The 25,966-nt window shown below is 38.3% G+C and overlaps 1 protein-coding gene across 5 annotated transcripts in view; it reads left to right on the top strand.

Annotated features, from left to right (window-relative positions):
- Window positions 1-24,100, top strand: part of GRM5 (glutamate metabotropic receptor 5) — a 274,806-nt gene extending 250,706 nt beyond the window's left edge. For 3 of the 5 annotated variants that reach the window (XM_087757684.1, XM_087757686.1, XM_009470380.2), the window contains 3 exons: window positions 13,082-13,177; window positions 14,763-14,924; window positions 21,987-24,100. In XM_087757684.1, the coding sequence (XP_087613810.1) occupies window positions 13,082-13,177; window positions 14,763-14,924; window positions 21,987-22,809 (1,081 nt within the window). In that variant the 3' untranslated portion in view covers window positions 22,810-24,100. The remainder of the gene's footprint in view (window positions 1-13,081; window positions 13,178-14,762; window positions 14,925-21,986) is intronic. The other 2 variants (XM_087757687.1, XM_087757688.1) reach the window with 2 other exon arrangements.
- Window positions 24,101-25,966: the final 1,866 nt, after the last annotated feature.

Raw genomic sequence — 25,966 nt, forward strand, 5'->3', positions numbered from 1 at the left:
GCCATTGAACTGATATTCCCTTGTGAGATATTTCTTTGTTTCTTCCCAAGGAATTATTTGAATTCAGTGATCATGAAGACAACTTGTATATTCAGTGTATAAAAATTAAAGTAAGTGAACACTGAAGAGAAAGGAGAGCTCTGGAGAGGAAATACTGTCCTGCTTCATAGACAGACTGTGTAGAAGTGCACCCAGCCCAGTGGTTCGTTTTCATCTTTTGATCCCTTTCACTTTTGATATGGGTGCTATGGGGATGATTTGGGTTACTTAATTGCTGGCATAAACAAAGAATTCTGCCTATATGAAAGTGCAGAGAAACAATTTTGTCATTCCTCTGCTATATATGCGTAGCCTGGAAGTGACAAGTAGCTAGATTTTCCTCCTCATTGAAACACACGTGGATTTTAGGATTGATAATATGAATATTTCCAGACATGCCATTGTTCACAACTGGAGTTGGCATGGAACGAAGGCATGTAGTTCCATTTTTGTGTGAACCACAATTTAGACTCAAGGGAGGATTTTATTAGTAATACCTGCAGGACAGTTTATGCCAAAATAATGCTTTGTTTCTGTCAGATTATTACTAATGCTTCTCTTTCAGTTACTTTGAATTGGTACAGAAATGGCCAGTCTATTACAAGAGATTTTATATGTATGATCTGTTAATGATGGTATCTTCCAGTTCATTTCCAGGTGCAGAGTAGGATGCTATTTTAAAATGATAAATCCTTTATCAGTTTAAGTGATGGTTACCTGAAATGTCATTTTCTACAACCTCTGCCTGTATGCCTGAATGACATGAGGTGTTCAGGTTAGAAGCCCTATAACCACTTCTGGGCCAGCTAAAAGAGGCATTCTTCATAATATGTCCTCAACAGGAGGGCATTCTTCCTCTTTGAGATAATTTTTTTCCCTCACTTTCGCTGCAGAGCTCATTTGCCATCTCACAACTTTTTTACTCAACAAGATGAAGTTATAGATGACAGGAAGATCTTGGGCTTGGGAAGGATTTTTTTGTCATCCATTAAGGCCCAGTTTTGAAAGATATTGCTCTAAAATCTTTGTTTTGTTCTGAAAACTAAGGAGTGTACCCTGCCATAAAGATCCTGAAAGAAAACGTGTATTTTCTTCTTTTTGAGGAATCTGTTTCCATTCCTTTATATCCCTCAATGTGTAGATAACACCTGTGGTAGAGAGTGATTAGCAGAATGTAATAGATCATCATCGACAATGACTTCTTTTTCAATAGCACTGTCTTGGAAATGTCTTCAATCCTGAAGAGCATTGAGAGTGACCGATATGTGTGTGTAGGAATGAAAAAGGCAGCACAAAGCTGATATATTGACGTATTTACCTAGATATAAAGAACTAGAACATTTCATTTGAAACCTGGAGGAATAACTTTCATGTCATCAGCAGTGTTCATCAACACTTAAACGTGCAACAAAGAAGACACTTCTAAATGCATGTGCCTGAATCCTCAGCTGGTTAAACTGTGATGGTGCCAGTGTGTCGCCTGAAGGGTCTGGGAATCCAAGAGCAAATTGATTCCATCGATCCTGGAAAATTCTCTCTAATCAATGCCTATTTGGTTGCATGAAAGAAAACAAGAGTCCTGAAATGTGCTGAGTATATTTAAAATGCTACTCAGGACTTCACCTGTCTGATATAATCTCCAAGAAAGAACAGAAAACCACTTTCAGCTTCAATTCTGCTTACTGTAGAGCATGAGCAAACAGAGTCCGACCATTTTAGTTAATATTCAAACATTTCTTTAAAAAAATCTTGTTGCACCAAGTAATATGTTTCAAGGTATTATTCAGTACAGTGCTAAAAAGCTTGTTTGGATAGTTATTCAAGTAAACACTGAAGTACTCAGAATCGAAGGAAATATGCGCTAGAGCTACATGGCATTGTTTAAATTGCTCAGAGGGGTTTTATTTAAAAGAGAGTGAGTCACTGTTGAATTTTAAAGAAACATGCTATTTAAGTCACCAGTGCATAGAGGGGCCCCTATCATTACCATTTTGCTTCTTGACACTAATTTATAGCACAGTGTAGTATTGCATCAAATCATTGTCAAACAGATAATGCCAATGCTCCATTCAGAGCTTTCACATCAGCTGCAAAATGACAGATAACAAGACTGCTTTTGCCTAAATAAAGCAATGCATCTGTTAGAGTCCTAAATGACTTTTTGCATGGGGTGTTCTTCAGTTAAGAAAACTCAGGCAAGCTGTGGATATGTGTTGGAATGAATCTTCACATACTGAAATATGTAGTAGGAGAGAGTAAAACTATTCATTACCTAGTGAAATGAAAACCATTTTATGTAGGCTATTGTGATTCAGCAGTACTCACCAAAGTATATTCTACCCTCATTTAAAAGTAGGGCTAACAAACCAGATATTATCAGAAGTTACTCCACAAAGAAGAATGCTGAACACTACATAGCTGGAGTCAAAGCTGCACAACCTGTGTTGAGAGACATCTGGACCTTCTGCTTCCAGTTATCTTACCAGTTAATTTCACAGTGACTAGGAAGGCCGTAAATAAATTGAGGAAATCTTACCTTAAGGTCCCAGGGACTATTATCACATATGCTACACAGCCCTTTTGCTAGAGTCCAAAATACAGGGCTAATTTATCCTTTCCTCATTCTCAAATAGCTCTGTATCCCAGGTAGAATAAGGACTGTATATTTCTGCTACAAGAGCTGCTACTATGATATTTCTAGCCAGGACTGAACACCAAAAGGTCACAGTCATGCTACCTTGGCCTGGGGGACAGAGCAGAGGTTCCAAAGTTTCTCTTACCTTTCTAATATCTTAGTCCTGGATTTCACACAGTAATTTAACCACTGTAGGTGTTTATCTCTTCTGGAACATGTCTTTAAATGGCCCAAACCACACATGCTCCATTTTCCAAGCTTACATATACTGACCCTTTAAACACATGCATCTCCTTCCACCTACCTGTAAAAAAGCAAGTTTGCTTTCCTTTACAGCAGGTAATAAACTGTTCTGAGTGACCAGCAAGGTGTTAAAAACAGCCCTAAACACTGTCTCTCCCACACCTACGTACTAAGCAAGTCTTAAAAATCCTACCAATATTTTTTTCTCTGACCTTTAAATTGCTCCCAAATCTTCACAGTGCAGCCAATGCTCCTCCTCTCCAATTCTCCCACTGTTGGTTGTAGATGTCACAGTGGTTCCTGCCCTCAGCTGCTTCTTTTGGAGGTCCCCAACCCACCTTCAAGGTTCCTCAGTTGCTTCAGCAGCAAATTCTGCACTCTTCCAGCCTCTAACATGTTATGGGAAAATCAAGAGGAACCTGGCAGCCTTCTATAGATCAAGCTGTGACCTGGACACAAACAGCAGAGCTGTTCAGGCAGCGAGGTGGGAACCTCTGAAAGAAGAGTGAGGTCAGAAAACACCATTGTGATCCTAAAGTAAGGCTCTCTGCTTGGACATTAGAGGGTTAGTTCATGTGCATCCCCCTTTATTTATTTTTGCCGTGACAGTGAGAGGCAGAAGAGAGGAATTAAGCAGCTAAAGTGTTTTTTAACTGCCAGTTGGCCATTCTCCCTATGATGTTGGAGGACTCATTTAGGTTTCTTCTACCACATTCTCAAAAGGCAGAAGCTGGTAGGTGCTGAGTACAAGCCAAAAGTACTCTCCTGAAACAATACAAGACAGATTATTGTCTTCTAAATGAGTTAGGATCGCTGAAAGTAACTATTCATTTAAGCAAAAGGACTGAGCAGTACTTTCAATCTGTTACCCAGGCAGGTAGATATGGTCAGTCAACAGGAAAGAATCACCACCAGCAAAGTCAGATAATGTTAGCCATATTCAAGATACATTGGATGTTTGTGGTATAGCACATAATTCCTCCATACAGATGTGAACAGCACAATACTAGACAACAGAAAAAAGATGCACATCAATTTCTGCCCCTTATCATAGATGGTTATCCACAGCAACTCACAAATCTCTTTGAGATTAAAGCTTAGTAGCTCAGTGTGGCAGTGATGCTTTATTCCACCTGGATTTATTACATGATGTAGTATTTCCTAAATAATTAAACAGAAACTGTGGCTGCCAGAGCAAAGGAACTACTCATTTGGGTTTTAGTGTATTATCTTTTCTTAAGAAGTTTGTCTGTCACTGTGTGATTGCAGAACTGGGCATTGCTCTGTATACATCTGCAGAAGTGATAGGACTGACAGCTTTCATTCAGGAGTGGGAAACCCTTGCTCTAGTGAGCCAACACCACTCACCTTCAGGTGAACCACAGAATTTTTATTGTATAAATTACTATTAATTTTGTTTTTCCTTACTCAACTAGACAAAGATGCTCACACATCCACCTAAGAATCATGAATTTCTGCCACAGCATATTCTACTGGGACTCATTTCTTACAGTACAAGTGCCAATTTTGTCTTCATTTATATGCAGCTTGAACAATTTCTTTGACACATTTTGAATGATGATGAAAGAACAATACACTTCTCTTCCAAACTAATTTGTAAAAACTTTTTACTTACCAGACTTTGTCAGGGCATGGATTATAGATTCATACTCACAATTTTCACAATCAGATACTCTTGGTGATCTGATTGGTCATACAGTACACTAAGACTAACATTCCATCAGGTCCATTGCCTGGCAAAACAAGGGAAAACACAAATTTCCCAATCCATAGAATAACAGTCACAGACTTCATAAAAATCATTGGTTCTGCAGTTTCTGCAGGTAGTTGCACTGGTTTACTCATAGAAACATGAAACCGAATATAGAAGAGGTTGTAACCTCACAATACTGAGCTCAAGACTGGTGTATCACGTCTAATACGGAGTCATCTCAGCAGCCTGTCAGTTATGCCAGCATGGATTGCTCTCCTACTGGAGCCTGATGGAGCCATTCTGTCTTGTATAAAATAAACACTGATTGGAAAAGGCAGAGAGTTATTTTCTAGCCCCGTGAAAAGAACAATGATTTTTAATGTCAGACAATGGCAGAGGAGAGATTCCTGGGTCTCTTGTACCCCACAAGTGCCCCATCCACCAGGCTTTTATTATTAGCTTTACACTGGAAGACCTTTACAATTCTGGTTTTATTTAGCTGCGGAAAAAAAGGGACATTATTTGAAATCCCGAAGTTTTATGGAATAGACAAATTATTGGTGACTTTTAGTTATTTAAATCAACTCTTGTGTGTATGAATAACTAACCAGGAGATTATTGAAGAATGTGAATCAGAAGAACTAATCCTTAAGAAATTACGTTATAGAAATGACCTTGAACTGTAGCAGCGACCAGCTTTTAGCCATTGTTCATCTCCGTGCAATAAAGCCCAGCGGAAGATGAAAAGTGAAAGTGCTGCACAAAACAGGACCAGAGATTACTGTAAGGCAAAACATGTCACTGAGAAATCATCATGTACCAAAAAAAGTGAATTGCTACAGATGCTGTTTAAAGGGACCATTGACTACAAATTGCATGAAAGTGCTTAGATGGCTTTGTACTATAAGATGATGGCAAAAAAGTGAGGGATAAGCTTCCTGCATGACATAATGTCATTAGAGCAGGTAACAATTTACATGAGGTGAAGGTTTGGCTCCATGGGTATTGTTCTTATTTTAAAAAACAAAATCTAGCCATAGTGATACAACAAGATCTTATTTGTTTGCTTCATAGCCTTGCTAGAAAAGAATTTTGATGCATGCAGGAAAAAAAATTGACTCTTCAGAGGAAGTCATTATCCTTTTGATGGATTAGGCTGCATTTATTAATGAATCAGTTCCCAAATGGATCATTAAGAGCTATTTTAATCTAATATGCTACAAAAATTTAGATTGAGAGATTACTGAATGGTTTGAGTCCTTCATTTTTCCCTACATAATTTAGTCTTGGTGTCTTTTTGGACAAGCTTGATACTGTGATTAATTAAACTTCAAATATTTCGAAATGACTGAAGATTATTTTATGAAACTCAGTGAAAGATAGTAGGTCTGAAAGATTTTGATAAATTGCTGCTAAAACATTCCGTCTGTATAATGAATTGATATTGCCCTGATTACAATGATTTTTAATTTGTGTGCAGTGCTAGTGTTGTTGTTTTGAATTTTCCCCTCAAATTTAATTAAAATACTGATTGATTGATATAAATTGTTTGGCTGCATTAACTGAGCACATGTATTCAAGCCTAATTTTTGGAATTATTTATAGTATTAATACAATGTCCCCATCATTTTGAACCTATTATCATAGCTGAACTGTGCAAATTAAATTATGTTGTAAACAGTTCCCTACCTACTGTTACACAAATATGCTCTACATTGCAAAATGCAGTCTTCCTAGTGTACTACAAAAAAGAAAAGGAAGCAACAGTGAAGATGGGACCCAGTAGTTTGATAGTTTCTTTAGGGGAAGAAAACTGAGGAAGAGTTTTGTATTTTTTAAGAGCAGTGTCTACCCCTTTTACCTTTTTTTTCATCTTCAAGCATGTCTCCCAAATTCTGGTGACAAATAATTGTCACCGTATACTACATTAATATTGTCTTTATCAGTCATGCTGGAGAGCACCCAGACAAGCCATGCAGATGGTCTGATGTCCACTAGCATGCACAGTGTAGATCCTGTCACAAACTACCATCTGACCTGAGCACAGGTTTGTGTACTAGAGGAACTTCTGGTTCTTTCCAGAGCAAACTTTGATATGAACTGGCATTGTAATTAATTTGGCAAGCAGAAGACTAGGACATCCACCCTCCTTCCAAGGTCCAAACAAGACACGAGCCAGTCTGCCATTGTGGAAATACCTGTATGAATTATAAAGAATGGTTTTTGTACTTGAATACTGATAGTTGGTGTGGACTGGTAGAAGAGCTAGAATTTCAGCTGACTTAGAACTGCATTTGGTTACAGAATTTTTTTTAATAACTGTGACTGAAATTCAAGGCAGGTGTCTGTTAAAGTATATAAACACAAAAATCTCAGTTTACTGTAGTTTTGATTATAGCGTTATATATTGCAGTGATTATTCAGTTTGCTGTCAGCTGATGACTTATAACACAATCATACTTTGCAAAAAAAAAAATTAAGTATTTTTACAGTCCACTATTCAATAATGAGGTAGCAGAAAAAGAAAGGTTAAAAATCTAATAAACAAGCACTAAAAATGCAAAACGTTAGAAAACAAAATAAAGTTAATATATTAAATATACAGCATAGCATAACAGATCCAGGTAATAAAAAGCATTGGAAAAGAGAAACTTCTTTCTTGTAAGTCAGCAAAATTGAAAAATGTCATGTTAAACTCAGTAAGTTTGCCAAGGTAGGCATTGCAAAGCAGGCCCCCATCCATTCATTTCACAAACCTAGAGAAGTTTCTAACATTTAAAATACTTCAGAGCAAATGAGGTGTAGCTTCCCTTTTCAACATAATGAAGGAAATAATGAATAAAGTAATGAGAACTTCCTATGGCATCTCTAGTTATATATACCTGAAGAAGAGAGGACAGAAGTTCAGCATAGTGACTAGAATGGGTAGAACAAGAAGTCTTGTGTAAATAAGACCCTACTGTACAAAAATCCTATACAATGGTTTGTCCATCATTTCAGAAATACCCTTTCTGGAAGAAGGTAAATAAACATACTGGTAATATTTTGCCATTGGTCTAATCTTCCCTTGAGCCAGTATAATGCTCTGTATATCATTCCATCAAAAATGTCATTTTAATTCACCAGCTGCAATTACATATGATTGTTTAATTAGAATAAGCTGTAAAAAAAAAGAAAAAGATTATGCTGCACTTGAAAAAAATAAATTGTAAGTTTGTCTTCAAAGTAATTTTGCTTCCTGAAATTGTGCTATTAAGCAAACAATGTTTATATGCTGGGTTTTTTAAAAGGAACAAAAAGTGCCATGCTTAATGACATATAATTTATTTTACCCACTATATATATGGAAAAATATCACACAATAAGCTGAGACCCCTTTAAAAGTATTCAGTGCAATGTGATGCAATATCAAGATAGCATGGCCAGTTTCACAGAAGTGATTTTCAAGAACACAGTATGTTTGTAGTTCAAAGCAGCCCCTACACTAACAACACTAAATGTTTTTCATATTTCATTCTTTACCATTTTTGCAGAAATCTTCATACATATATTGTCTTTCCTAGTCTAAAGGCCAGCCTTAACTTTGCTGCTATGAAATGCAAGTTCTTCATCATTTCTTAATATCAAGACCAAGTAATATTGCACGTGAAAAATACTACTTGCATGTAAGATCTGACAATTAAAATATATAACTGGGTCTGAAAAGGTGGATGGCTTTGTAACATTCAGCAGCCTGTTCAAGTTCCAGGCATAAGCACGTTGAAAAGGCTCCATAAAAGTGATGGAAAGCAAAGAGACGATAGTTCATCAATATATTGTAAAGTTTCCTGAATCCGCTCTCCTCTCCTCTCCTCTCCTCTCCTCTCCTCTCCTCTCCTCTCCTCTCCTCTCCTCTCCTCTCCTCTCCTCTCCTCTCCTCTCCTCTCCTCTCCTCTCCTCTCCTCTCCTCTCCTCTCCTCTCCTCTCCTCTCCTCTCCTCTCCTCTCCTCTCTCCTCCATTAATTTTACTTTTCAGGGCTTTAAAAAAGTCTTGCTTCAGGTTCATTCCAAAATAGCCAAAATGAGAGGTTTGGGGTTGAAATAATACATATTGCCTGGCTTGATTATTGTTAACTTGTGGAGAAAAACTTGATTCATAAAGAGCTTTAGACACCTAATACCTTTTTCAGTATCTCAGAACAAAAACTGGAATCCTGTTAATTAACAAGGACCTTAAGAATAAGTCACTGCAATGCTGAACTTAAGTCTCCAGTGTATGATTAGCCATTACCCTACAATGAGATTTGGGCCTCAGACCTCTCTCCTCTTAAATGTTCCTGTGGAAACACCACTTTTTCCACCTTTGCAAGGTACAGTTTCATCAGGCCATTACTCCCACCTTGAAGTAGAAAAAGTGTGTCTAGAGCTACTTGCTTCCTCTGGATCTTAACAATGCCATGCACATATTTGGTGCTCAATAATTAATAACATTTCTGCATGGCAGTATGAGATTGCATTTGAAATATGGATTGATGACAGCGCGCCATCTTCTATACAGTGAATTACCTTTGCTTTGCATTGTATTAAAAAACCCAAAGATATCATGAGATATCTTTTAGTGAGTTAAACTTTTGTCTTTTTACTGGAAAAGAAGAGAGGAAAAAATCTTATATCTAAGAGTAAAAGCCAGTTTCTAACTGCTGGGATTTTTTCTCAGAGGACATTATCTAAAACAAATACTTTTTGATATTGCAAGCCCTTGTCTTTTGGGTAGTCTTTCTCAACTGGTGTAGTGTGGACTTTTTAGCAGAATCTGTGTACTACTACCCACATTCTACACGTAGGCTATTTTTCAAGGATTTGACTAAGTCTTTGACCAAACTATACAGAAATGTGGGCTATGGCACATCTTCTGGGTCTGGCCTGCCAACATATAGATATCCAGATAGGGGATATGCTACCATATGGAAGGGACTGCTGGTCAAGGCACCCAAGACCCTCTGCACGGAAACCAGGAGAGAGCAGGGGCAGGGGGGGCCATGAGCACACCTGAGTCTCACCCTAATATGAAATCAGGACCACCATGATACCAGCATCTAAAGTGTAGGCATAGTCTAACAAAGTCTGTATCTAAAGACTATCACCTCTTGTCAGTACAGGGGCCCACACCTTCGCTGGAAAAAAAAAATAGGAATCTACACATTAAGAGATCAAAAACTGGTTTCTACAGCATAGTAGTGGCTGACTATGGTCTCATTCAGGAGGATGATTCCTGTATTCCCCCTTTATTTCTCATAGCATCCATTAATTTTGGTCTACAAGAGGAGTTTTGTTGGAAGGTGAACGTGGCAAGGAAAAGGTCTAACAGTCCTTCAAACCTGAGCAGTCATGCTTGTGTTTCCTGCCGTGTATCACATGTACATCAAGTTCACTAAAAGCCAAGGCAGTACAGACATAGTTTCTCTCAGCCCAGGAGTAAGTTTCTTTCTCTCTACTGATCTCCTCTGAAGAGTGAAAAGCACTGCTGTGTGAGATAAAGGGATGTGGCAAAGTATTTGGCAAATGGACAAGCACCTCAGTGACTGAATTACTGGGAATTACTTCCCAAATTTCCTGTCAGTGATCAACATTTATAAAACATATTAGTATATATCATTAATTTATTATTATTATTATTATTATTATTATTATTATTATTATTATTATATTATATTATATTATATTATATTATATTATATTATATTATATTATATTAATATCATTAATATATATTAATATACATATTAGTATATATCATTAAGCATTTGTTCTTAAGACAACTCACCTCTGTGCAAAAAGATGACACAGACCACAATGCCACAGCCAAAACCCCAAAGAAACACTAAAAATGACCCAAAATCTTTTAAATCCTTCAACAGAATTTAGTAGCTGCCTTTCTGCACAGAAGCAAAGTCTTCTCTCTCTTTTCTAACCAATACATGATCCTGGAATTGACCCTGAGAAAAGAAATCTGTTCTTGCAAATATTGCTCACATTGCTGTTTTATGCCTCCTCCGTTACACCAGCTGAAATACCAAATTAATTTTCACATTAGCATTTGTTATGACAACTGCAAAGAATTGTTTGAGGGATTTTTCTCTCCTCAGATTAAATTTTTTAAAGCAATCCTTTGTTTTAACAACAAGAAAGGGGACATTTTTCTAAGGCAAGACATTCTGAGGCAAAATCATGTCCTTTATCTGCTCTGAAAGCTGAAAACCCTTTTTACTCAGAACCTCTGGTATCCTTTTCCAGAATGGTCACCCAAATAACTTTGCAACTTCCGTGCACAGATTAGATGCACTTTCCACACTAGGACTGTTGATGAGAGTTTGGTCACTGTTTTCATAATTACATGGATATTTAACACTGAATGAATGACAGTGGAAGAGGTATTATGGTTCAAGGCTTTGGGGCATTCTGTGATCACATACTATTTCTGATGGTGTAATTTGCTCTTGAGTGGATGGAAAAACTTGAGAGATTCATATCAGTCCCTCTGAGATCCATTCTGCTGACTTTTATGGCAGTGAAATTTATGCTAATTATGGGCAAATGAGGATTTTGAGGGTTTTCTTTATCTGGGTCACATGCATCCTAAACAGGGGTTCTTCAGGATGGAGTTACCAAGGGCGCTTACCTCGTTTCCTTCTGTTGGCTACTTTTTAGTATTCAACATACTGTGAGCGTTTAGTCTCCAAATTCCTTCTCTTAGTCTTGACTTTTCCTCCTTCTGTCTTGTTGGGCACAGAGTACCTCTTTTGGTTACCAGGTCTATATGTAACTGTTTCCTTCCTGCTCTTCCTAAACTCTACTTTCTTTGATGTCTAACACCTTCACCCCAACTTTGTTTCCTTTTCTTTCCTGTCAAGTTTCTACACATTCTTTTCTCTTTGCTCTTTCTCTCTGGATACCCTAACTGAATTTGTATGATCCAGCTTGTCTTCCTTTGTATTTTTCAGTGAATTTATCTACCCTCTAAGCCCCTCCAATTTTTCCTCTGCTCTAGGAATCGACTTCCATTTAATACGTATGTGTCCTGCGTGAGCTTCATGCCTATCTGGGAGCACTGCATATACCACACTCTGGATTGCCTTAAAACCCTGGTAGCCAGTCCACAAAGCTCCTGTTGTTCCTCCTTTCAGTAAGGTTATAATTTGTAAACGAAAGGACTTCTCTGCACTGAGCACACCTCATTTTACTGTCGCCGGTTCACTCTCAAATTCACTAAGCTTCTTCCTCAGTTATTTATGCAACATACACTGCCTCTGAGGATCTACTACAACTGCATCCAAAGTTTAGCCTGACTTTGTGTGTACTCAGCTTATTTCTCCTTTACAGGGTTGTTCTCTTCAAGGTACCTTTTGCTCTCTAGATCAGGTTAATGGACAAGCAATAAATAAGTCATTTACTCTGTAATGTTAGCAGTGTTAAAATGTACAGGCTTCCCCACACAAGTGTCTTAAATACCCACAACACACCTCATAGCACGCGGAATGGGATATCACAAACTCTTTCAGAAGACATCTGAAGGCATTTTGACTAGATTTTATTAAAGCATTTAGATAGATATTTCAACACCTAGCACAAGAATTTGTACAATTAGGGTGAAATTCACCACTGGGAATAGAGCCAGCAAGAGACCTCTTCAATGCTCACATCCCAATTAAATACTTCAGAGAGTAAACAATGACCAGATCTTATCCTGGTATTCTATCCAGGGATTAATTAGATCTTCAAGTATTAAACTGTTTATCCAAGTGAATTTTTCATCCAAGTGCAAGGCAGGGTATTTAAAACATTTATAGTACTGCACTGGGCTCTGGGATTGAGATTGATTTCACTTGACTTTATGTCTACATCTCAGCAAGTCATCTAGCCTCCTTCTATTGCTAATGGAGAGAGAAAGGCCCATTCATGACATGAACTGTGAGCCCACCCAAATTTTATCCAAGCAATCAACTACACTGGTGCTTGCTTTGACAAGCAGAGGAACAAGTCAAGTATTACAGAGATGGAGGATCAGAGAAAAAGATTGTTAGGATTGAGAACGTGGCCACCAGCTGATTTCTAACTGATCCTTAATTTAATTGTTTCCCTTAAACTGTTTAGCCAAACGTTTTGGTCTAACTCCAAAAAGTATTAAAGACAAAAGCTTAGCATGTTACCTATTCTGCAGAATTTTTTAGCTCCTCCTATATATCTAAAAAAAAGAAAATGGTGAGCAACTCTCCTGCATAGCCCTGTTTACTTTAGCACAGGTCTGGGGTTTTATGCAACTATTCCACTGCTCCCACGGCTGCTTTGCACTATACCCCACCACTGCCGCAGTAGCATTCATGTGCATGGCCCTTTGCACAGCAGCTGTCCCAGAAAGCTGAGCACACAATCACTTCTTTCTGTTTGCTCCTGTTGTTGTCGTGATTTATTAGGTACAAAGGCAGGAGACTGGCCCCGCACAAGTCGGAAATAGAGTGTTTCACCCCAAAAGGGAGTATGGGGAATGGTGGGAGAGCTACAATGACCAGGTAAGCAAACAGCAAGTGGCTTTAGGGCAGTGTGATATGTCTGTGAACAAGAGGAGCAGCCCTGGGACAATGCCAGGCCAGATCCTCTGTCTGTAATTCCTGTGCATCCCATATAGTATGTTTAGAAAATAAAAAGAAAAAAGAAAATACGTGGCCACTGCTGATTTCTATGTTCCATCTGACCACCAAAAAAAAAGCCTGCACTGTGTTCATTTGAGTGATCCGAACCACGTGTCCTGTGTGCTGTTGTCGTAATATGGTGCTTTGGGGAGGATAAACCTTGTACCTGACTCATTAATCTGGTAGAGCAGATGAAGAGAGACAGTATTCAAACTTGGAGTAAGCAGCTCCAGAACTCTGGAATGGTGGCCCCACTACGTATTAGGGGTTACATTAGGTCTAATCAAAACAGCTTTTAAAAAGAGCACAGAAAAACTGACTAATGAAAACATTTTCAATATGAAAATGTTGGTTCTTCTCAATCAAACTATCTTGTGGGAAAGTGCTGAGATTTACAGTGGGTTTAATGAAAGGTTTCAAACTCATTTTAAATAAGAGTTCAGAACATCTTTTTCATAACTTTCTCCTTTTCATTTAATTTAGATATTTATTTTCAATTTTGTTTTGGCCATTACATATTGCATAACATTATATACCAATGTTACAATTTTGATGAATATCAAATACTACATTTTTTCAGTGTTACTAGGATGAACTGTTTCAATATGGCCATTTTGATGTTTTTGTATTGAAATATTTCAAACTATTTAATTGTGTGAAATACTTGGAGATTTCAGCTATTCGTCTCATTTTGAGTCCAGTCAGATTTCCAAATACTGAACTGTCCCATAGGACAGAAAATCCATTTCTCCAGACATCTCCATTAATAAATGAATAAGTCGCATGTGTCACACAGATGTTTATAAATCTTTCATGAACATGAAACAATACTCTTAATAAGCATTGTATCATTGTGTTACATTTTGCTACAAGTTAGAAGCATTTTGTGTGCAATTTATTAAAAGAGTTACTCATTCCTTATTGACCCCTGTAAGGTATTTATAAATGTAACCTTAGAGCACAGCATGACCAAATTATATCTTTACTTTTCCCAAGTGTTACATCACAGGTGAATTTTATCATTGCAGGAGGGTGTTCAGTGAAACACTTGCACAGTGTTATGTTCCCCTTGGGTACAACAATATTCACTCATGTACATAAGGCTATCAACCATAACACCACATAGCGCACACCTGGGACACTCCTGCTGTTTAAGTAACATCAGGAACATTCGTCCATGAGTGTTGTACAAAATGTATACATGCCTGTTACTTTTTGTCAGCTGGAATTCTGTTTCTTGTCTATGTGTTGTCTGAATTTTTTTTCCTACATTGCATTGCCTTCAGTGATATTTATTCTTCATTTAAGAGCTATCTGGATTCACTATATAAGAGAATTTTGAAGAGAAGAAAAGTACATGTAAATGTCAAACAACTGTATTTTGTTCTACAGTATTCAGCTCTGTTTTGCCTGGCCATATATACACACTTGAAAAACTTCTTCTTTATATTTTGTATCTTCACAGTGAAGAATCTGTTTGCATTCCAGACTGTAATCGATCTGAGTCAAGTAGAGAGGAGAAAAAGGTTCCTGTTAAAGAGGATGCCCTAACAGTCAAAAAGACTGGAAACTGTGTCAGTCTGATAGTTCCACAGCAAGACTGTCAGCTCCAAGACCTACTCAAACAGTTAAGAACACCTGCTGCTTAACAGAGAGTGCAATTGTATTTGATGGCTGTGTTTTGTTGTCTCCAGCCACAGTGTCCTGGCCAGTGGTCCTTGTCAAATTTCATGACCTCAGTAGAGCTGCCACTGAATAGCCTGGGAACCTCCCAGAGAGAACTAGGTGTTGCAGAAAGGAAAGTAGGTGCCATTCTCCTATCTCAGTAAGTATCAGACCAGTGCTAAAAGTCACTGGGATGAAGAGCACACAGAAAAAGACAGATGCAGGCACCTGACCGCTTGGGAATAATGAAAAAATCTCACCATCTCACGGGATGAAGAGGTCCCATGATACTGACCAAATCCCACCTACACCCTTTCAGTCTAATAAATGCTGTGCAATTTCATACGGGGCAGTATTGTTTAGCTCATGTTCTCAAATCCCTCGTGCAATATTATTTTTGTGTTCCAACCTTAGCGTGGATATTTTTCACATCAGGGCCTAACTATCATTGTATATTAGTCTTACAAACGGCTTGCGATTTTTAAGATGAGAAGTGACATAAAAATAGCCTTAATGGGTACACTACGTAATGCTTTGTAAGGCTATTTCTGATTAAGAGAAGTTACTACATCCTGCATCACCTGTGAGCATCATTTACATATATCTGATAAAATCAGTTATGGAATGGAATGTTTTATGGGGCTTTCACAAAGCAGACATCACAATATCTTTTTTTTTTTATTTCTTGCATCATATTTGCATTTCTGATTTGATCAAAAGCAACAAATAAGAAACTGCTTGATAATTCACAAGAGTAATTTTTCTGCTGGTAAGTCCCATGTGCATGGATACCTCTGTAATTATTTATCAGGCATGCCGAACACCTGAAATTCCTCCAATTGTATGCTCTTTGCAGCGGATAGAATTCAAATCAGCCCTTGACTCTGGAGATACAACAAGGAGAGTTAAATCTTTCTTTTCTTTTCTTTTCTTTTCTTTTCTTTTCTTTTCTTTTCTTTTCTTTTCTTTTCTTTTCTTTTCTTTTCTTTTCTTTTCTTTTCTTTTCTTTTCTTTTCTTTTCTTTTCTTTTCTTTTCTTTTCTTTTCTTTTCTTTTCTTTTCTTTTCTTTTCTTTTCTTTTCTTTTCTTTTTTCTTGCACTCTGCTTGTGCTCCTGATTTCAGGGTTGGGTAAGCTGATGGTTCCTATTTTTCCCAGTTTCCGTTTCATACCTTTAGCAAATTATCAATGAAAAAAATGAAAACACATGTTGAGTAAGTAATGTTGAAAGCATCTTAAAGCTTTGTGCATCAGGGAGCAAAACTCACAGTTCAGGAGGTGTCATTGTCCACTCTCCATGCTGTGAATAGGATGCTCCAGTGTAGCAGAGATGTGCTCAGAGATGGTTGAAGTGACATTTTTCAGATGAGAAGCAAAACCCAGCACTAGCTGCCTTAATTAACAATTGCGGTGAGGTCACAGTAATAGAGGAAAGAAGTTCAATCTGGTATCAAAATCATTTTTGCATTTTGGGTCATGGTAATAGGCATCCTAGAAATGTTTCATTCAGATACCAGACACTTTATTTCCTGTTCTAACCAGGCATGCTACTGAAACAGCTGCCAGCATTAGTGTCTCTGGTGGCTGCGCTGGGAGGTCATTGGCAAAGTTTTTGTCCATCACCTCTCTCTCACTTTGTAGTTTCTTTCATCCTTACAGATTAAAGTCATTCATATAAATGTCAGCTGTGGTTTTCATGAGGAAAGGAGGTATCAACAGATTACAGTTCGTGGAGTAATATAAATAAATGCCCTTGCTCTTGTTAACAGAAAACAACTCTCTTTGGAAAAGAATTGCAAAGTATGTTGTTTACTTCCAGAACTCAGGACAGGACAAAATGAATTTTTGCCCTGTATCATTCTTCTTTTGTGTTTTGCTGTTATTTATTTCCATAGAACAAGCAACATGGAAATAACTTAAGCTAAATGACCTGAGTGATATATCACTAGCAGACTATTTGTGTGTGGCAGAATTGACTTTCACCCAGGGAAACAATTATATAGGCATGTAGAGGTTTCCTTAACAGCTATTCAAAATGGCAACAACATAAACCATTACAGTGGTAGAACTGACCTAGTTTCGACATCTTAGAGTTCTGCATCCAGTTTTAGCCACACTTCCAGGCTGTCCTACAGTCCTAGGAGAAACTATCATTTTTCATACAGGTATACTGGAGTTTGCCACTTCAACCACTTATTTAATCTCAGTGGTTTTAGCGTTGCAAAGCACTTGCATTCTCCCAAGGCTGAAGAACTTGGGTCACTACAAGCAAAATGTATATTGATCTGAGATTGGCTCAAGTGACAAGACTAGAGAAACAAAATACACATGTGCCCATACTTGCATGCATCACAGGCACACACACAGATCTCCCCTTATGAAGAGCCAGTTTTTAATTAAATCTACAGATAGCACACAAATCCTTTTCAGGCAGAGTAATTGTATCTTTGAGTCTTTAATAAGGTTTCAGCAGAGGACTCTAAAAGGACAACAGCTTCTTACTGTTTATTTTAAATAACAAGAGTTCCCCTTGGCAGAAAGTTGTATGGGCTAAGTTAAGTGTAGAGGTTTGCCCTGCTTACCATTGCCAACTGCTTCTGTGGATAAGACAGAAGGACTTCTCCCTTAGAGACAGAAGACTGTCCTTAAGAAACAGGCTTGGTCTGCACAGTATTGGAGCAATAACTTAACTATATGTCAGCTTCTTAAAAACCAAGATATTGCTTCAAGTTTGAATGCAACACTCTACTTCAGCCATTTAAACATCTAAGCATAACTTTTCTGCCAATTTTAGCTCAATAAAATTTAGACCACTGTTCTGAAATATGAACTTGCATGCATGGACTTATAAATTAAAGAATTTGAAATCATTCCTTATTATATTCATGGGAGGAGAGATTGCAAACAGATCATACAGGTGTCCATCAAGTTATTGTCCAGTATCTGTTCTCAGTTGTATCATTTCAAATCTGGAATCAGATACTGATAGTGGTATGTGATAGAGAACAAAAAATCCCTTGAATTTTTGTATTGATCTCTATTGATTCCCCTTGTATTCCAGTTTCCACTGGTGAATAATACTATGTAGCTATACATTCTGAGCTTTCTTAGAAAATAATAAATTCCACCATTTTAAACTGATTTTCCTATTTCATTTAAAGATGTTAACAAGACAATAAGTGACTTATTTTTAAAGTACATATGCTTTCAGTAACTGTCCCAATACTAGTCCCTAGGCACTCATCACCAGAATTAATTTTAGCAGCTTCAGATAAATCATGAGAATGGCACTCTTACTAAAATATGAGAGTTTTCAGCTGCTGTAACTGTCAAGTCCTCTTCTCCGTTTTTATTTCTTCTGCATTTTGAAGGGCCTCACAAAACACATTTGCTTTAATAGCATCTGGCTAAAGAGTCCCTGGTGGCAGAGCTATGCACCATCTCATAGATAATCATACCACAGAGCAAGAAATGCTGAAACAAAACTTCTGCTACCTCAACCAAAGCAAAGGGCAAAGTGATCTATTCCAGACAGCAAAAAAAAAAAAAAAATGTAAGGGGAGGGGAACATTTTTCTTAACACCTAAGTGGATAAAAAGCAGTTAATATCCCTTACGAATACAGAACAAAGCCCTAAAGACAAAACTCAAGTGACTCTAAAAAGATTAAGTAAGGGAAGAAAATGAGAAACAATACTAATTGCTATTCTGTCAGCAAGTGGACAACTGTAGAGGAAATATTTGAAATATCAGAGACTTCAAAAGCTCTCTCATTTATACCACTTTCATTTCTTGTGCATATTACATCTTGGTAGGTCTAGCAGGCTGAGAAAAAGCATAGCTATCAAAATCAAAGCAGCTTTTAATAAAGAGATTGGAGAAAAAATTAGTATGACTGGTTCTGAGGAAATCCCTCTTATACATAAAACTGAACATAATTAACCTGTAGTGAAAGAAAACAAAAAATGTGCCATGCAAAAGGTTTTGGTTTTTTCTTTAAAAAAAAAAAAAAGTATTTTGCTAACATTTTGGTTTGGAAATTATGTCACTGATTGATTGGAGTTTACTCTTCTCCAGATACGACCTGTACTCTGCTCTGCTCTACTCAGTGCAATGTGTCAGCAGAAAAGCAGAGTGGGGTAGAAAAATATGTATTCAGCTAAACTTAGCAGTGGAATTCCTTTGGGAGCTCAAAAGTGTAATTCTGCTGTTCTCGTGAGGGAGCCAAAATCTGTTTGCAAAAAAATGCCTAAATTTCACTGACATAACATTTCCCATCATCAAAGGGTCATGGCAGAACTGGGCATAACAAATGTAAACAATTCCATTAATAGACATGATAGTCTATGTCTCTGATCTATCTTTATTTCTCTATTTTTAAATTGTGTGCATTGCAGTGGTTTCCAGTTAACCTGACAGAGTAGCAATATGCAGTTAGAGCAGAATCGTAAAGTACTATCACTGGAATTTACCCGTAATCCAGCTTCATACCAATATATGAAAACAAGTCCTGCTCCTTTCACAGCAGTGATAAATGATTGCACACCTCAGTCCAGTGTTGACTTTGTAGTAAGTAGGTGCAGCATGATAAAGTGGATGATACATTTCTGAGATAACAATTCTAATCATTGCTGTGCATTCTGTTTCCATTGGCTAATCCTTCATGTTAATGGCATTTATTTAGCCTCTGTGGCAGGCAGGTCTTTCGCAGATCCCTCTGAGTTCTGAACTCAGCAGGAGTTAAGAGACACCACTAGGTAAGACACCCAGGACTGGAACTAGGCCCTCTCCTTCTGCCAGATCAAGATTAAGAGTGCCAGGTCACCCAGCCTCTTGATCCCACTCAAACTCAACAGGAGCTAGGAGGAGGTCTCATGGTCATCATACCAGAATTAGAGGCAAGATCTTGCCTCACAAAGGATCAGAATCCTGCTTCTGCTGCTAGCACTGAGCTCCCGCTGAGCTCAGGACTTAGCATGACCAAGCAGCCAGGGCTCTCAAACAGTTCTCAACACCTACCAAGTATGTGTTCCAGTGAGAGGAACACGTAATCCTCAAAGACAAGAATTTTCCTCTGGAAGACATTAGTCCCAGCTTCTGTTCAGCTCAGAAGCACATCCACAGAGATGCAAAGAGTCAAAATGATCAGTGCTACAGGTTAGATTTTACTTTTCCTGCTTGCTCTGATTGAGGTACAGCAAAAGGAAGGGATTGTCTGAACACTAAGTTAAGCCACCAGCTGTTCTGCCTGGCATTTTGGGGGAAGGTGGACAACAGTTAACTTCCAAGATCCAGAGGACAGCCTGGTGTTCACTGCAGCAAAGGAGTGAGCCATTGAATACTCATACAGATCATCTCCCAGTCTAACCTCTCTTAAAATAACCACTGGTTTACATTGTGTTCGTCTGCTGGATTCTGTCACGCTGCTTTTGAAGGGGAAAGCTGTTGGTGTATGTTCTGTTACATGATCCATCATAATTCCATGTAATCATGGATGTGAACCCACAAGAAAGTTTTGTTTACACTCAGCACAACTTTTTTTTAGATGACTGGAAGAGCTATTAAACTGATAGGGTGGCAAGCCTCGACAGGAAGGCTGGTATAAAGTCATCTGTGTTCAGTAAACTATGTGTCTTGCAAACTGTTACACTGCAGGCTAACATGTGTGGGTATATCTATTTCAGGCTTAAAAAGCAAGCAAGCAAACAAACAAACAACAAATTTGTGATACTCTGCCAGGGTCTCCAATGTGGTTGTCTTTCCAAAAATCCTAAACGGCTGTAGCAAATGTTTTGGAAACCAAAGTGAATTGTTTAAAGTTCTGTTGCATTTTATATATAAATCACACTTATTCATATGTGGAGACTATGTTTTTCCTGTTGACATCATTTCAGAGTCATTGTCTGTTTCAGCTAAGAAATATTTCTAATGGTCTTTCTTAATCCCAAGAACTATAGGTTAATGTGTGTATAAACACCAGCTCATCAGCCTAAGGAAGATGTAAAAAGAAAGGAGTGGTTTCATACTATGTGCTTATAAGTGCTGCAGCTGGCTTTCCTTAAGTAGCAAGAGGAGAAAAACAAGCAATTTTGATAAAGAGCAGGGTATGATGGGATCTGAAAAGAAATTACCCTAAGAGGACTCATTTTGCAGGAGAGTGGAGCAAAATGTTTACTGCTGTCTCCAAACTCAGGTCACCATGAGGAGCTGCTTGTATAGTTTGTCCATTATTTCTTTTCTACTAGGTATATAGTTTTATTCTCTGACTTGACCTGCAATTAAAAAAATTAATTTCTTTATGCTAGTGGTGGCTAACTTACCAAGTACCTTGATGAAGAAGAGGTCACCCATTAGAAGCGTCTCTCCAACCACAATCAGTATAGCCCCTTTCTGAGTATTGTTCCAGTACTTCCAAGTACTGGGATATAAACAGATTTTTTTCCCAGCCATAACAGACTACACTTCTCCATCTCCCAATCTACACTCCCTGCCCCATACCAGGAATCCATGGCCATCACCCTACAACAAGCTCCTTACCACTGAATGCTCCCAGGTCAGCCTACATATGTGCCCCCTGCAACCCAGCCAATCCAGGTCTCTCATCTATTCTGTTCAATCATTTACCTCTTCTTCACTCGTCCACGCATCCCTCAGTCCCACAGCCCTTCTTCCTGACACCAATCCAACAGAAGGGAAACCATCAGGCTGCTCCCTGTCCCAAGATGGACACTGAGTATGTCCCGAGGGCAGCAACAGAGGCATCAGCAGTGGCCATGAACTAGCACAGAGTGGTCAGGGCTAGATGCACAAACGGCCTGTGAAATGAGCTGGCACAGTCTGTTTTCCTAGAACGTATAGGTATAAATTATAGATACAGATATATTGCAAGAGATAGATATATATATAGATGAAATTACAGTCAGCTTAATTTATAAGCTCTGGGACACCACATACCCATGGTATAGGTACAGTGATTACATTTTTAACTTTGATGCAAGTTACCATCTTATCTCATTTTTGTTTACAGCTCTAATGGGAAATCAGTTTCCTGGGCCCAGAATGAGAAAAGCAGCAGAGGAGCACACCTTTGGCAGCGGCTGTCAATCCACATCAACAAAAAAGAGAATCCAAATCAAACTGCAGTGATCAAGCCTTTTTCTAAAAGCACAGATAGTAGCCGACATAGTAGCAGCGCTACATTTCCTGAGGCCAGTGCCAAAACGCTTTATGATGTTTCGGAAGCAGAAGAGCAATACCCAGCTCAGTACCGACCGCAGACTCCCTCGCCTATCAGCACCTTGAGCCACAGAACTGCATCCGTTAGCCGAACAGAAGATGATGCCCCTACCTTCCAGTCAGAGCCTCCTCAGCGAAGTAGCTCCTCTCAAGGGTCCCTCATGGAGCAGATCAGTAGCGTGGTTACTCGCTTTACAGCCAACATCAGTGAGCTGAACTCTATGATGCTTTCAACAGCCACTCCAGGGACAATGGTGGCTACTCCTCTCTGCTCTTCATACCTGATCCCACGGGAAATCCAGCTCCCTACAACAATGACCACATTTGCAGAGATCCAGCCACTTCCTGCCATTGAAGTCAATGGCGCTTCGCAGTCAGCTAGGAAACCTTCAAATGGCAGCGTCAAAGAAGGCACTTCAGAGACCCCATCAGCCAAGCAAGACCTTGAGGAGTTGGTAGCTTTAACTCCTCCTTCTCCTTTTAGAGACTCCATTGATTCTGGAAGTGCATCTCCCAGCTCTCCGGTTTCTGAATCAGCTCTCTGTATCCCGTCCTCCCCAAAGTATGACACGCTCCTCATCAGAGATTATACCCAAAGTTCTTCTTCTCTGTGAATGTAGTTCAAGACAACGTTGGATCTCAACGACTACAAGCAAGTAGTGAGGGGACAGCCAAGCCTTCAAGATCTCCAGTGTTTACGCAGATAGAGTGAGAGGCATTGGGTCATCTTGTGAGAAACGGAGAAGAAGAGGAATTACTTGAGAAGGGGAAACATCAGATTAATTATGCTGTTTTAAAGACAAAATGACTCTTGGCAGATTATCGTGGCCTTAAAAAAACATGGGCTTTTCAGAAACACTGAATCTATTTTTGAGGGCTTATAAGGAGTCTGTTAAATCAGTTACATACCAAGTGCTTTGCTTTAGTATTACAATGAACCGTGTGTACAATATACGGGGCAGGGGGGAAACTAGATTGTAAACAACTGTACAATGGTTTGTTTGTTTACTCTGATTCCTTACCCAGAAGTGAACCTTGATCTTTTATCAAGAATAGAAGACCAAACATTGAATGTACATTTTCTAACAGACTCAAATCTGGGACCAAGCTGTCAAGCTTGCTTTCTTTTTTTTTTCTATGAAGATCTCAAAAAGCAGTAATGTATGTTCAATAACTACCAAACTTTTTGCTGAAGCATATTGTGTCCGTGATACGTTACACGTGGATAACACTAAGCTGAGGCTTTGCAGTGAGTGACTGCAATATGGAGGGCTTTACAAGTGACTTCTCAACCTACACATTTGTTTATGAAATTCTCTTCTATCAGTATCAAAAATTTGATTTGTTAACATTGGATTCTCCTTCACAGCAACAAAACCCAAGGAAGATTTCCTGACTATTTCACCATGTTGCCAACTAATAATGAAGTAGCAAAAAATATTTTCTGGAGTACTGTTTTGTAATTCCCTTATCAGGGCAAGTTGTTGAGGTGAATATTCTCTTTCTAGCAGCACTATCAAGCTATATTATAGCTGCACTCCCTCCTGAAATTAACACATTTTTATGGACGTTCTTATGCTAACATTACCAGTTAAAATACTTATTTGGGCTCCCATAGTCTTTGCTTGTAAGGAACAGGTAAACACCCTAAGGATTTTCTCCATACTTTGAGTGACAGAATTCTAGGAGACCAATCTGGATTATGATGAATGCTAACTGTCAGTGGAAAGGTTGTCATAATCATAATTCATATATAGGGAAAAAAAAACCCTGTGTCAAAATCTGCTTAGAGGTGATTTAGCTACTCTTTAATAAGCAACAATTTTAACTTTATTTAGCTGCTGATGCCTTGCAGCTATGAACTGTGACAAAAAAAAAAAAAAAAAGAGAAAAAACACTTTCAAAGCAATACAGAGTAAAGGTTAAAACAGAGAAGACCTAATGAGATATGAACCAACAGTCTTTCTTTGTTTCTTAGCAACTCACAGAAGAAGCAAGGGGATTCCTCATATTTTTTCCTATATCAAGGTAGTACAGTTTAGTGCACTTCATACTGTCACAGCACTTTTTTAATACAGGCAGGGAAGAGTTTTAAAGTTTGAATAGAAGCTAAATAATTTTTGATAGGTGTAGTTACATAGAACTTGTAAGTCAGGCCCTAAACGCACACTGTATTGGCTCTCTCCTTCATGACATAGCTGTCCTCAGGTGCCAAACTTTTATGGGTTTGCTTTATTTTATTTAAGGATAGTATGAGGTGGTGAGTGATGTACTTCAATTCAAAGTTGAGTTGATGTAGCCTTATATAGAAGACAGCATCATGGAAGGGAGCCTTGAAATAAGGCTGCTATGTTTCATTTTCAAAACCTTTAGATCTTATTTCTTCAAAGATAACAAATATTTTCAAATCAAAATTCATACCCCCTTTTTCTTCCCCATGTCCGAAATAATAAATATTTGATCAAACAAAAAAAAAAAAAGATGAAAGCACATTCACATACTTCAGCAAAGAGCATTTTCTATTCCTTTGGGAAGCTAGTTTTACCATTATGTGCTGCACCCCAATTTGCTGCTCAACAACATTAAAAAAAAAAGTAATAAATGACTGAATCCAGGCTAACACCTCACAGAGATACTCTAGTGACTCTGTACATCCTGCACAAGGCAGTGTTATCCAACAGCAATCTGTGGGCATGCTTATTTTGCCAGGTACAGTCGCTTACTAACTATGCCTATAGCATGAACCAGCAGGTCACAAAACAGCTCTGCTCCAGAAGGCAGGTAGATACACCAAGTCATGACTGTAGGTCCTTGTTTCTTATATGTAGTTCTTGCCTCCTCACATGACTGATTAACACAGCCTCAGTTCTGTGCAGCTGTATGGTTTCCAGACCAGAGCTTGGTTTTGCCCTCCTGGTTCTCAGTATTAGCATGTCTCATCATTCCCTAGCTGCCCACGTCTTTAGGAGAAAGCATCTTCTTTCACAGGTGACAACCCACATTTAAGGGAAGGGCATATCCAATCAGTCTGTGACACAAACATTCTCATTTAGGCAGTCTAGACCACTTAAACATTGCTCATGAAAGATTTATATGATAATATATGTTTCCCATCAGTGCAATATTGTTTTGATATATACAGAGAGTACTAAGATAGTTACTGTGAATTTCAAAGTGATTCTATCACTATCTGTTCTCTTATACTTTAAGTTGTTGACCAATGTCCTTACTAGAACATTCTCCACCTTGATCTTTACCTAGCCTTTTAGGTTTCCATTTCTGTAGTCTTTTTGTATGTTGGTGGACACTTAATATTAACTTATTCCTGCTAAAATCTGTGGGCTTCACCGCACTATGAACTAATCAACAGTGGAAATAAGGATTATACAGACATAAAAATCTTTTCTTAAAAATAAAATTAGTAAAAATGAGTGAGAAACAGAAACTGTCAAATCGTGACTCAGCATAAATATACCTCTTCTACACCCAAATTGCAATTCTGTACAATCCTGGACATAGCTATTGCTCAGAGCTTCTGGTCAACTTTCATATATATTGCCAAGATGATATATGTATGCACATGTGTGCGCATGCACACACACATGCACGCAAAACCCTCAATCTAACACCTGAATACACATTTTCAGAGGCTAAAACCCTAATGTTACACAACCCAAATTTTAAACGCTTTTGCTCACTCTCGCTTTGGGAGGAGTCATGCATTTTTTGTATCTCCGTTAGCCACAGTAGAAATTTTAATTGCACAAGGAA

This window comes from Nipponia nippon, unplaced genomic scaffold (assembly GCF_047370975.1).
Source record: "Nipponia nippon isolate SJK-2023a ecotype South Korea unplaced genomic scaffold, ASM4737097v1 scaffold_2, whole genome shotgun sequence".
NCBI classification, from domain to species: Eukaryota; Metazoa; Chordata; class Aves; order Pelecaniformes; family Threskiornithidae; genus Nipponia; species Nipponia nippon.